Source organism: Coturnix japonica, chromosome 1 (assembly GCF_054131305.1).
Source record: "Coturnix japonica strain WE chromosome 1, WE-NBRP24, whole genome shotgun sequence".
In the NCBI taxonomy this organism is placed as follows: Eukaryota; Metazoa; Chordata; class Aves; order Galliformes; family Phasianidae; genus Coturnix; species Coturnix japonica.
The window spans coordinates 32,931,160-32,943,895 of record NC_140663.1 but is presented as its reverse complement, the minus strand read 5'-3'; the positions used below and the strand labels follow the sequence as shown (position 1 = coordinate 32,943,895).

General features: G+C 34.5%; 1 protein-coding gene across 2 annotated transcripts in view; it reads right to left on the bottom strand.

The window, feature by feature from the left end:
• The window catches only part of TRHDE (thyrotropin releasing hormone degrading enzyme), a 206,266-nt gene that overhangs the window by 108,159 nt on the left and 85,371 nt on the right, over positions 1-12,736 (bottom strand). For both annotated transcript variants that reach the window (XR_014942404.1, XM_015855777.3), the window contains exon 5: positions 9,068-9,181. Coding sequence is in view for 1 of the 2 variants with exons in the window: in XM_015855777.3 (XP_015711263.1) it covers positions 9,068-9,181 (114 nt within the window). In the remaining variant the exon portion in view is untranslated. The remainder of the gene's footprint in view (positions 1-9,067; positions 9,182-12,736) is intronic.

The window sequence follows — 12,736 nt, the reverse complement described above, 5'->3', positions numbered from 1 at the left end:
ACGGCTTAAGTCTCTTGACTCTTAGTAGTATCAAATTCACAGAGCAGGTTTACATGGGACAGAACACTGAACAGAGCCCAAAGTATCACAGCAAATATCTGCATCATCTTTCTTAAATCCTGTAAAAAAAATAATTTCTCCACATAAGCTCATTTGCTCTACAAACACTACCTCCTTTATTTCTCTTTATGAGTGAGACTACTGCTACATGTAGAAGTCAAATGACATAGTCAAAGTCACAGCTTCATCAGAGGCAGGTGCAAACCCAAACAATATCTAACATACTAGTAATTCATTCCTATATCCTCTATAAAAATGGATTGCAGAGGTATGTCAAAACTGCTGCATATTTACTGTGGCAGCAACATTAATTAAATGTTCAGATGTACTCTATGAACTGCAGTGCTTTCACTCTTAGAGTACAAGTAGATGTGACTTTTTCAGTTGAGAAATGACATGCTGTAAAATGTCCTCATATTGCATTCATATAGATGTCTGTACTCCAACATGCTGTGTCAGGAAAGAAGAGTTTCATTTCCTTGGTTTTTCACGTCACAAATAAATGCAAAGTGTGAATTAAAAATTATGGAAGATTTTTTTTCCCCCTGAAATGACATATCTCAAACTTCATGTAAGTACAACATTTCCTGCATTAACGCTCCTCTAGTGCCATACTGTACTCTAGAGAGTGGTGCTTATATATATTTTTTTTTCCCCCAAAAGCTATTTTAATGTCCACAGATAAACTAGTCACACAATTACGTAATAAACCCTACACTTAATTTCTTGGGTGGTAAGGTTTTGGTATCGATGTGCTAATTTAAATCATATTTATAAGAAGCTGAAAAGCTGTTTCAGTGCTGATCCATCTGGAAATAAACCTCTACGTTAAAATTCATTAGAGCACAAGAAATGTACCTTGAGTTGATTGTATATTCAGGCAATTAAAAGCATGGGATGCAGGGAAGCCAATTACCCAACACACGTTTAGTGTTCTCAGCTGGCTGAGCGAGGTAAGGTTTGCAAAGGGAAAAGTGATGTCTTGTTCATATTATTGTTCGTTACCAAATTTTCTCAGGCATACACAGTTAGTAACTATCCTTTTTTATGGGAAAACAAGAAGCATAGGGAAACAAGTATTATGACAGTCCCACTCAGGGGAAAACTACTGAGGTAGAAAGGATTGCAGATGCTTTGGTTACATCTCAGTCACATTCTCTATTAGTAGCAGAACACCTATTTCATCAAAAGTATGATATGTAACTCATACAGGTATAAACACACATAGGTATAGATTCGCCTCCAAAATTTATGTCTGAACATCACAGTTAATGAACAGGTGGAGGAGAATGAAAATGTCATAAGCATAAAGCAAATCTATACAGAATATATAAGGTATTAAAAAACAAAGCATGTACTCTGGTTTTCTGTTATGTCGGGTTTTTTCTTATGTTAGCCTTTGATGAGCAGGAAAGGAGCATTTTAGATTCTTCACAGTTCACTCAAATTACCATAACTGGAAAGTTTTCCATAGAATTTATGGCAGACCATAACAATGGTGTAAAATGGGAAAATCTACTAAGTCTTCATGCATTTTAGTGAGAATTATGGTGGCTTTTGAGCTTGTAAAGCTAATTTCTTTGAAACAGAAGAATTTCCAAAGTATTCACACCTTTTCCCTTCAATACATAGCCTCTGAGAGTAGATTTCAAAATGAGACTCTAATATCTGCAGAACTCCAGGGGGATACTGAGAGAAGAGTTTCCCAGTTGAGAAGGCATTCAGCTTGAAGAGACAACAGAAAACTGAATTGCAGAAAGAAACTGAAACCACCTTAATTATTTTGTTGAAGAAACACCACTTCAGCTATTAGAGTCATATCTGAACATTAATAGAATAAGGCAACACATGTGACCAAATTTCTTATAATGATAGAAGAGGAGCCTTTTACTCCCTACTTATTTTACCTGATGAGGTACACTGGAATTGATCTGATTTAGCATGATATCTACTGAACTAAAGAAACATGCAGCACAGTAAAGAAAATCAATTTTGGAATGCATTTAATGAGGCCAGTGAGCTGTCAACCTGGTAGGTGACAGGTTTGCAGCTAAACATGAAACAATTACAAAATGTTGTTGAAGATCGCTCTCCTCCAAGGGAGTTCAACTGCAAGAGAGAAGCCAAAGACTGTGATTCGCCTGTAAAGAAAAGGCAGCTTCAGATAAGTCTCTGGGGTTTTGCCTGGAGGCTGTCAGTAGCTGCATGTAAGCACAAGGCAGTGCACTGAGCAAGAGTTGGTATGATAACAGCAGAAACCTATTCTGAAATAAGACTGAAATAAGGACAGAAATGCTTCCACTCAAACCTATGCCTTTTTTTAAGGGCAAGCAGGAAACTATTCCATTTCTTATCTTCCTATTTGGCATCCAGCCTCTTCTTTTCCTCTCCTTAACACCCTCCTGGATCTAAGTTCAGTCAGGTCTGGAAGGACAGGTTCTCTTGCATTGAGAAATAAAAGACATGCTGATTATTTACTGTTGCTTTCCTCCTTGTACTTCCGGATGAAGAGACTGAAGTGTTTTTATCAGATCAGCTTTTGAACATTTACATGTTCAGATTATTGCCCAAACACCAGTGGTAACTAGATTCATGTACTTGTCTTCACAGGAATTACTTGCACTCTTTGCTGTTAAGTCTTTCTTTGTTTGGTATGTGGTTGCCTTGAAATGTCTACTACTTCTCTGAGCTTTCCCTTCCTTAGCCAACTTTTAAATAATATGAATATTCAGATTTCACTGCTACAGGTGAAAATGATATGGATAACAGGGTCAGAAACTGTAGCTCTAGCAATTCCTTCAATCAATGGAAATAATCTGTAGATTTTTAAATGTGGATCTATAAATCATTCCACAGAAAAAAGGAGGAACAAGAAACTGGCTAACCATGTTAAAGCCTTCTTGTTTTGTTTTGATTTCATTTCATTCCAGGAAGGAAGCTTTATGGAAGGGATATGGCCATTCTTTATGTGTTACCCCCCAACATGCTGACCACCATTCAAAGAGTCTACCTCTAAGTGGAAATAAATTGTGAAATAGCATTTTTTGACAGAAAAGACTGTACCTTCAAGAGCCAGTAAAAATGCTTTGCATATAATGATGTAATCGATGTAATGATGTAATGGAAAGAGACTGAGATACTATATTGAGACATAATGTGCAAGTTAGCGTGACAATAATGAAATACTTCTTAGTCACATAAAAATAATTTCTAAAAATGAATGTGAAATAGAAGAGAAAATAATTAAAATGAAGAAAGGAAAAAAAAAAAAAAAGATAAGAAAACATCCAAGAGTGAAACAGAAGGAATAACACAATAAAAGCCAACACTGATAATTAGTACACAGAAGAGATCAAAGGCCTCAGTATTAAAGGCAGTGCCTTTATTTTGGGACTGCCATTCAAATGCTTTATAGACTGGGAAATCAACATGAATAGAGCTTGATATTAGCGTGCAAACCTGCAAATCATTTCCCTGACAAACTTGCTGGAAATATCTTATTCAAACTTTACTAGCCATTAGCAATACAAAGGAGATGAGTGATCTCTCATGCCTGACAAAAATCATCATTTGCAATATGTGGTACTTTGGTTTATAGGGAAAGCACACCCTAGGGAAAAAGCAATAGGGGCAGATTTTGAAAGCAATCAAAGAATTCTAGCATAAACAATGCCAGGAAGTTGCAGTTCAAATACAGCACATTTTAGGGTGATGTTTAAAAAACTGCAAGGGAATATAATCTGTGAGGAAACCATAGGTTAAAAAAAAAAAACAAAACAAAAAACAAACAAAAAAAAACCAAAAAAAAACACCAAAAAACCCTTAAGGCCAGAAAAGATCCAATGGGGGCAAAAATAAAGTCCTTCCTGCTTATGTGTTTATAAATACTACATTGTTATAGCGCAGGACGTCTCCACAGTACTTGCAAATGAAAACAGTGCTTTTTCTTTTTCTCCTCCCAACTATATTTATGAAGATTTCAGAAAACTTTTTTAATTTATATCTCTGCACGTGTGCCTCGATTACATGCCCAGTTTGTCGAAGGAGGCCTGCAGCGTATTCTACTTTTATCAACCATGAATATGTCATGATTCCCATGCCTACCTTCATAACTCTCTTCTATCAGGAAAGAGAATTTCAAATTTATTTTCTTTTGAATGAAATGTCAAATCAGATAATCATGACCCCCAGGTGATATACCGTATATAGTATACTATTTATAGCATAAATACTATAGATATATCACCAAGGAGTTTTTTCGCAATTTCACCAGATATTTCAAATACAGTTTCCTGTCACCACTCTGTTTTTCAAGTATAACTTTCATTTGGTTGTATTCAAGACTCATTTTGTCAAATATGGACCTACAGAAAAATAAGGACACAATGAAATCAGTAAACATTATGAAAGGAAACATCCCCCACTGCCTGAAAATGCCTCAAGAAAACTACTTTGCAGTCAAAGAATCTGCTTTGCTATCTTGTATGTAGTTGCCTTCAAACAAATAGAAGCTGAACAAAAACACAGCTGATAATGACATGAAGAAAGAAGAGGCATTGACATTCTCCAAACCTGTATACAACCTCATGTTCCCAGCAGTTACTGGGGCCAAAATAGTCCATGTGGTACTGAAGACTTACTTCAGTTAGCATGTTATTTAATTTGAGTCAAAAGGGTCAAGCAGGCTCCATCTCAGGCCTGAATTGCCAAAATAATAATAAAATAAATCCAAAAGGTACATGTCTTAACTTACAGTGTTTTTTGGGGGTCTTCTATGAGCCAAATGATGTCTAAAAATAAGACAAGGAAGAAAAACACTCTAGGAGGCCATGTAAGTCAAAGGACATTAAAGATAAGCATGAGTTTAATGGCAATATTCACTTTAATTATTTCAATTATGTCAATAAGAAGGATAAGCAATTAGGATCATTTATCAAGGATTTGGGCAGTGTCTTCCATGGCATTCAAAGTACTTAATATAATGAAGTTTAGTTAACTAGCTTTCTATTAACTTTCCAGGCACAGGTAATTTCCAGCATTTTAAATGTTGATATGTAACATCATTATTATTTTCAGCCGCCTGTAGTAATAACAAGACCATCTAGAGCATGGAACCTTTACAGTGTGAACAAAGTACATTTCACTTTAAGAAAGGTGAAGGATGTCCTTCCAGGCAGTCACAAAATTTTGCTGCAAATATTTTAATCACGGTTGCTTAATACTAAGAAAGTCTTTGACGAACACAACAACCTTTGTCTGTAAAAGTAGTAAGAAAGTCGGAGATCTTATCCCAAAATTTCAACTGACAGAGAAGGCAAAGGATTCAAAGCAATCATAGATGTACTACACCTTGACTCATCCAATAAAGTTTTCACCAAAGCAAACTTTCATTTAATAAAAAAAAGAGAAGGCAGTGAGGCTCTGTGAAGTGCTTTCTCAGCATCAAGCAGGGTACTGACTGCTAGAGTATTTGACACTCATTTGATGGATGAAAGGGAAAATTACATGTCAGTAATTCCTGCTGTCATAGTCCTCAATACCTAACCCTGTGCCAGAGAATTTCAAGGACAAACATGATGGTTCCTTCTACTAGAAAATAAGGAGGCAAAAGATCAATCAATAAATTCATGGATCTGAAAGTCTCTGTTGAATTCCTTCCTTTACACAAGCCATATAGAAAGGAGTTCAAGATAACACCAGAAACAAGCAGAGAGGAAGAAGGAATATATAGTTGCTGTTGGGCCTCTGAAAGGAGTAAGGTGCATGGCAAATGACAGGGCTATGAGGAGCAAATTAGCAGTACATTCTTTTTCAAAAAAAAAAAAGCAGAAACACCTCTCACAAAGGCAGGATTTCCTTTTTTGTACCAGTCAGAGGATCTCACACCTCAAGAACTTGTATTCAGCTGCTAACCAAAATGTTATATGTTACATCTCTAATACAGAAACCTCATCTCTGCATTTTAGTCATGAAACAGCAATAGTAAAGATACTTGCATATGTATGGTTAATCAGAGTACAAATGATTAAGCAATATTCTCTGATCTTTGGGGAAAACAGCTTGCAGCCAAACTTTCTTTATAAAGTGGTCTTGACAACACAAAAACAATGTTTTAAAATTCAAAGACCTTGAAGAAGGAGACTTCAGAATAAGATTTTGAAACAGCTCGGAATAAAAATTACAAAAAACAACAAAAAACAAACAGAAAAAAAAAACAAAAAAAAAAAGAAAAACCTTAATTTGGGGTACAGACAAGGTAAAAGGCTGAAGTGGGAAGACTATTACAAATGTCTAATGAGTAGCCATTAGGCATATATCTCCCAGAAAATCAAAGGTAGCTTCACCTTCAAGAAGTAATAAATAACATGCAGGGTCTTAATTTTTAGTTGAGGGAATGAAGTGAGACTGTCTAGCTTTGACCTGAATTAAATTAAAATTTAAAAAGGACATCAAAACCAATGGTGAGATCATGAAAGATCTCAGTACAGAAGGCTCACCTTTCTGTTTTGAAACTAGCTAAACTTTGTCTACTTCTTCAGAATAGTTCTGATGAACCTTACATTAACTGCAACAGATAACGGAAGCCTCTGTCAGAATTACCCTTCTCATTCCATTCTTGAAACTGTTGACCCAAAATTTTAACACAGCATAAGAATGAGCAGAGTGTATTAAAAACTGGACTTCCTTTCTCATTGAGATTACATATCCCAGTGAGCTACGTAATGCCTTGTGAACAAAACAAGAGACTAAGTTTTCTGGAAGACTCAATAACTTGTAATAGCTCACGTTCCATGGCATTTAATCATTTATGCTCTGGTAAAAAAAGAGTTAATAAAACAACTGAGGGGAAACCAATGAAATCAAAAACATTAGAAGAGGCAGAAATGTTTAATCAAGTTAAAGAATGTAGAGAAGAAAACAATACCAAATCTATGAATTCCACATAAGATGCACACTGCAAAAAATACTCAGCTTCACTAAAGAGTGACATCTCTAGAGAAGAAGTAGCAAATTACTAGGAGCTTATGTCATTTCAACAATAAAAGCTTATGTGCCTTTAGCCAGTAAAACTCCTACAATTTAAATAAGAAGCTGCAGGTATTTGTTTCAGATGTACCCTTGCTGTCCAGGTTGCATTTAAACAAAAGCCCTTTTCCAGGAACTGCTTGCAGTCTTCAGTGAAAATATCACACATATTCTCTAATAAACTGAAATGAAACTGAATTTGACATTTTAGATTATGGACTCCCAAAGAAAGTTCCAAGGGTAAAATTTCAAAACTGCAAGACAAAGGAGTGAACTAACTTTTCCCATTCTTTAGAAAGAAGGAGGATTTTGGCAGAGCTCTCCATTTTCTTGAAGCAAAGCACTCTATGATCATACAGCATGGCATCTTTTATTTTTATTTCACATAATTGCTGACAAAACACCAACCAGAATGTTGGAATATTGTTATGTTTAACCAACATTAGAGAGAATAAGATTTGTAGCTCTTGTGTTTACAACTGACCCACAAAGCTTGTATCCTTCATTTTTGGAAAAACAAAACAAAACAAAACAAAAAAACCCTAAGTTGTTTGGAACAGCTTTTCATTTTACAAAGACTCATTTTTTATTTGTCCAACTTAATAAATGTCTCTATGACCTAAACAGGAAATGCTGTTTTATATCAACTACAAAAATATCCAGCAAGCCAAATTTTAGTTACAGTAGATTTTGCTTCCTCTTCTTACAATCTCTATAAGGCTGATAAGTCAGAATATTGATTTCTACTGTAGTCTGCAAATGAATGCAGAATATTGAAATGCTCAACTCAACAAGAGTTTCATCTTACAACCATTTTTTGAATTATTTCTAATTATGATTAACCAAGTGTTTATGAAAAGTTTATTTCTACCTTCTTTTTAATATACGTGAAAAAACTGACGGAATAGTATTTTTCCAGGCACAGAGATACTACTTCAGCTAATTCTAATTTATGCAGCATGTGTCTAATTTCCTACTTTAACAGTCATACCTTGTTCAATCCATTTGTTTTGCCTGTATTCTGCTAAGATACAAGGACTTCACATGATGGGCAAGTCATTTGCATAACAGTGAATATTATATTCATTCCACAGAAATCTCAAGCAAACATTCTATATTCCAAATGACTTCTAAAACAAAATTATTCAGCATTTGTTGAACTGATTATGTGAAGAACAAATGACGGATGATTTCAAGATAAAATTCAGTGTATAAACATTGTCATCTACGACATTTCACTATGCTAATATCATAAAGGACTGCCAGATTTCATTGCATTCATAATTAGAATGATTACATTGTAATTCAGGGTGTGTTTTTCATAAAGATTAAGAGAATAGTTTTAATAGAACCAAAGCCAGGTGAACCAACTAAGTTTACTTATACAAGACTGATGTCAGTTCAGATGAAGATTTATTTTCCTCTTTCCTACTGCAATTATAAATCTAATCTTACACCTACAACAAAATACTAAAATACTACAAAGAATTTGAACTGCACAAGAAGCATATGTAAACAAGATTACCCATATACAACAGTAAGGGTAAACTTAATAGAGAGGAGAGGAGAACAGAATACTCCAAGAAAATATATTCTCAAGTTCACAGTATGTTTTAACCAAACATCTCTTTTACAATTTTGGTCTGGATTAAATCCAACATTCTGTCTATTTTCAAAAACAATCCATGTTAAATCATAACCTCTGTAATCCAAAATGTTTTTTCTGCAAAGAGACAGTAGTTATTTTAACACTGGGTTATGGTAGACATGACTTTACTTCTTTTGTAATAAATTGCAGATTACACTTTTGGAATGCTTTCAAATTATTTCACACCTTGTGAGTTTGCTTTATTGGACATCTGATACTTTCATGCATCATTTCTTATTTTTGAGCAGCCTCTGTCTATAGGAGAAGCAGGAATATAACAAGAGAGAAGCCTTGCTGTGGAGTTTCAGTATAAATGAAATAAAACAAACGTACCATGTTCCATCCTGGGTAGAGATAGTCTGTCCCGATAAATTCAAAATAGTGAGCAAAACCCTCTTTCAACCACACATCCTCCCACCAAACTGGAGTCACAAGGTCACCAAACCACTGCAAAGAAAGTGTAGATAAAAAAATACTTTTAGAAAATCACGTTTGCTTATATGTCACTTACACAGAGAAGATTCTTAACAGTTTTAATAAAAGCAGAGGCTTATTCCAGCCATTCAGAGGACAAGGAGATTTTTTTTCCATATACTATTGGATTAAGCCTTTTTACAGGATGCACATAAGTTACTTAAATAAAATATTAGAAAAGAATTAGTAAGGGAAAAGAAGCATTGAGGAAAGTATGCACAGCATTGCTTTATTTATCTAAGGTAGATATTCAGCTCAGTTTAAGGAACTAACCCATATAATGAGAGAAAAATATTCCTAGCTTAAGTAAGCTGTTTTAACGCCTGGAAACTTTAGTACGTATCATGTGAATATTTAAAAACTGGAAACATAACCTTTCTATTCCAAACCTAAATTTTAGCATTTCCTCCTCTGTAATGTCCACCTGTTAAGATTTACAACAATACTGGCCAGTATTGGCCAGTTTCCTAAGGAAAGCTGTTTCATGCCACCCTCTCCATCAGTAAAACTCAGACCTCTCAAAACAGGGAGTTTAGCTGGGGTGTAGCCACAAACCTATTAAGGCAGAGGACAAGTACATATCATAAGGATTTTAGCCAAAGATGGGATAATCACTGGAAAGGAATAGGGACAAACAAATACATGAAATCAGGCTTAATCACTTCTACTGCTGACAAATCACACTCTATAAATGACTGTAATGACTCTGGGCAACCTGGAATATCTTAACACAAGTGACAAAAGCAGAAACACACACACACATTATTATGGAAAGCTATTTCACAGACTCTAAAATCTTTTGCCAAAAAAGAAATTTTTGCTCCTGGAAACAAACTTATTTTTAATGTGATTAGAAAAGAGTCACTAATAATCAACAGAGATGATTCTGAGCTTTCATGTAGCTTCGAACTGATAATAAAAACTAAGGAAGCAAATAAGTATTCCAGAGGAAAGCAACACGTCTGAGGACAGGTGCTGCTGCTGGCACTAGCGAGAGAAAAGAATGAAGGAACATTGGGTTGGCCAAGTAAGCAGTTTCTTTTCAGGATGATTGGCATATGTGAAGGCTTTGTCCAGCATCTCAGTGAAAGATCTTGCTTCTGAGCACATCTTTGTTGAGGGAGAATAGCGCTCAGGGAGGATCAATGCCATGACTACGATCCTTCATGAAATGAACACAGGAGCTCCAAAGAACGGACCACAGAAAGAGAGATGATCAGATTGCCACACAATGTTCAGAAAATAGGATTTCAAGAAAAAAAGAAACAAAATGCGAAAATGAATGTCAGCAGCAATGAACTGAAGAATTTCAGGATAAAAGAAGGGGTAGGCAAAAGTCACATTCACATGCTAAGTGAAACAAACTTACTGGACAGTTGAACATAGCATAGATAAAGGTTATTACATTATCTCTCTACAGGACCAAAAGAAACAAAGATCGATCTTAAGAATATTTATCCGAAGAGGTAGAGAACTAATTAAAATCTGTTTATGTTTATAGTGCACAATTTTAAAAGTTATGTTAACGTGTTAACAAAGTAATATGAAAATTATACTTATTCTAGAATATGTTGACTAAATGATTTCTAACGCAAAAAAAAAAGGTTAAACACAACAGCACAGTGTTTATGTCTTGGATTAGAAGACTGCTGAACAGATTAGAAACCAGAAAGTCAGGGTATACTGTGACGATTCAGAGAGCGGTTTAAACAGTAAAACTGTTCAAGTTTGTAATACATACTCTTGCAAATATATATATTATATATTTTACTATTATAAAGTTATTTGTTAAAGTAGAACAGTGAAGTCTTTTAAAATTACATTTAAGTCTTTTTTTTTTTTTTTTTTAAGAAGGAACCCAGCTTTGTCAACTTATCCAAAAAGTGGAAAATATGAATTTTGCTGCATTCCCAATATATGATTGTCACAATCCAGTACTTCATTTATTCCTCTGGGTGATTAATGTGCTTTTTTAGTAATTATTTCATTAAATGCTTTCATTCAATCATTCGGGAGAAAAAAATATTTAACAGGAATTAAAACAGCATATGACACTAGTATGAAAACATAAGGAATTTGCCTAACAAGTCTTGAATATCATAGAGAATATTACTGCTAGAGAAAGCAGTCCCAGAGAATGCAATTAATGAAGACCAATATTCAAGAAGAGCTGCGCTATTATCATCCTAGGTGTTACATGTCTGAAAGGGAAACATTAAGTGAAGTGTTTCATTTAAGTAATTGCTCATTTATTTATTTATTTGTGTGTTTGAAGAGGGACACTATTTGCCCTGAGTGGTTATGATTATTTCTTTTCACTTTCAGAAAGAAAAATGAGCTGAAACATATCGGTTACATAAATTGGTTGTTTCCCTCAGCTATTGTGTTCATCCTGACACAAAAGGCCTTCATTACAGACACACTGAAAAGATACTCCTTCCCATCCACATTCCTTACAGATTATTTAAAAAACAAAAACAAACTGTGGCTTAGGGATTTTTAATTTTTCTTCTGCATTCACGCATGTTTAACTCAAGTTTTGTGCTCATGGGGAGAACTAACAAAAAATTATGGTGATTAAATTCAAACAACTTTTTCTTCAGAGGCTGAAGGTGGGGCTGATCTGTGATATTCAAATAAAATGGATTGCTACTTTACAAGAATTATTTTAATAAATTATGGTAATTATTTAGAGATATTAACTTAAGATGCTATAAATATGTGTGTATTGACAAATATATCATTTGTGTTCTGGGGCTCAGAGGAAAAGCTTTAAAGCAGAAATACTCCACCTTTTGCCAATTATTAATTTTTTAATTAAACACTTGCAGTGTACTAAAACATTCAAGCTGTAATGTCAAGCACTACTAGCCTAAAGATGATGAAACTAAAGCTAGCCAGCTGTATTAAATACATCCTTCCTAAAACTTGTACCTAAAATAACAATCCAGTCAAGCATTACAAAGTCACCTGTGAAGAAATCAGGTATAAAACTCTCTCTTACGTTCTTTGTACTTTGACGACCACAGAATTGCTTTGTAATTATGCAGTGATGTCTCACTGTTCTAAAAACCGCACTACATGACCAAATGCATATAAAATGCTCAATAGATTTAGGAATTCCAATCTTAAACAGTCACATCTAGTTTACAATCCCAAATCTTAATTTTATCAATTTCTTTGAATCTCGGGTAGACCATTAACAAAATTTTCGCTGTGTTACTGTAAGGGACAAAGGTATCACATGGGGCAGTTTCATACTGTACTAAGATATGCTGTGTATGTATTCAAGTAGAGCTCAAAATCAAGGAGCACTCTATGATGAAACAGGACAACAATATTGTTCTTTTAATAATAACTACAACAACAAAAAATACCATATATTTTAGGGCAGTTCCCTTTCTCTTTGTTGGAAATCTTCATAACTATATATTAAATACAAAGTAAAGCAGTAGATGTGGAATCCAATTTTGGCAATGTCAGCAGAGATTTTCATTAGTCTTTGTTTTTCAGTGTGTGAAAATTAGT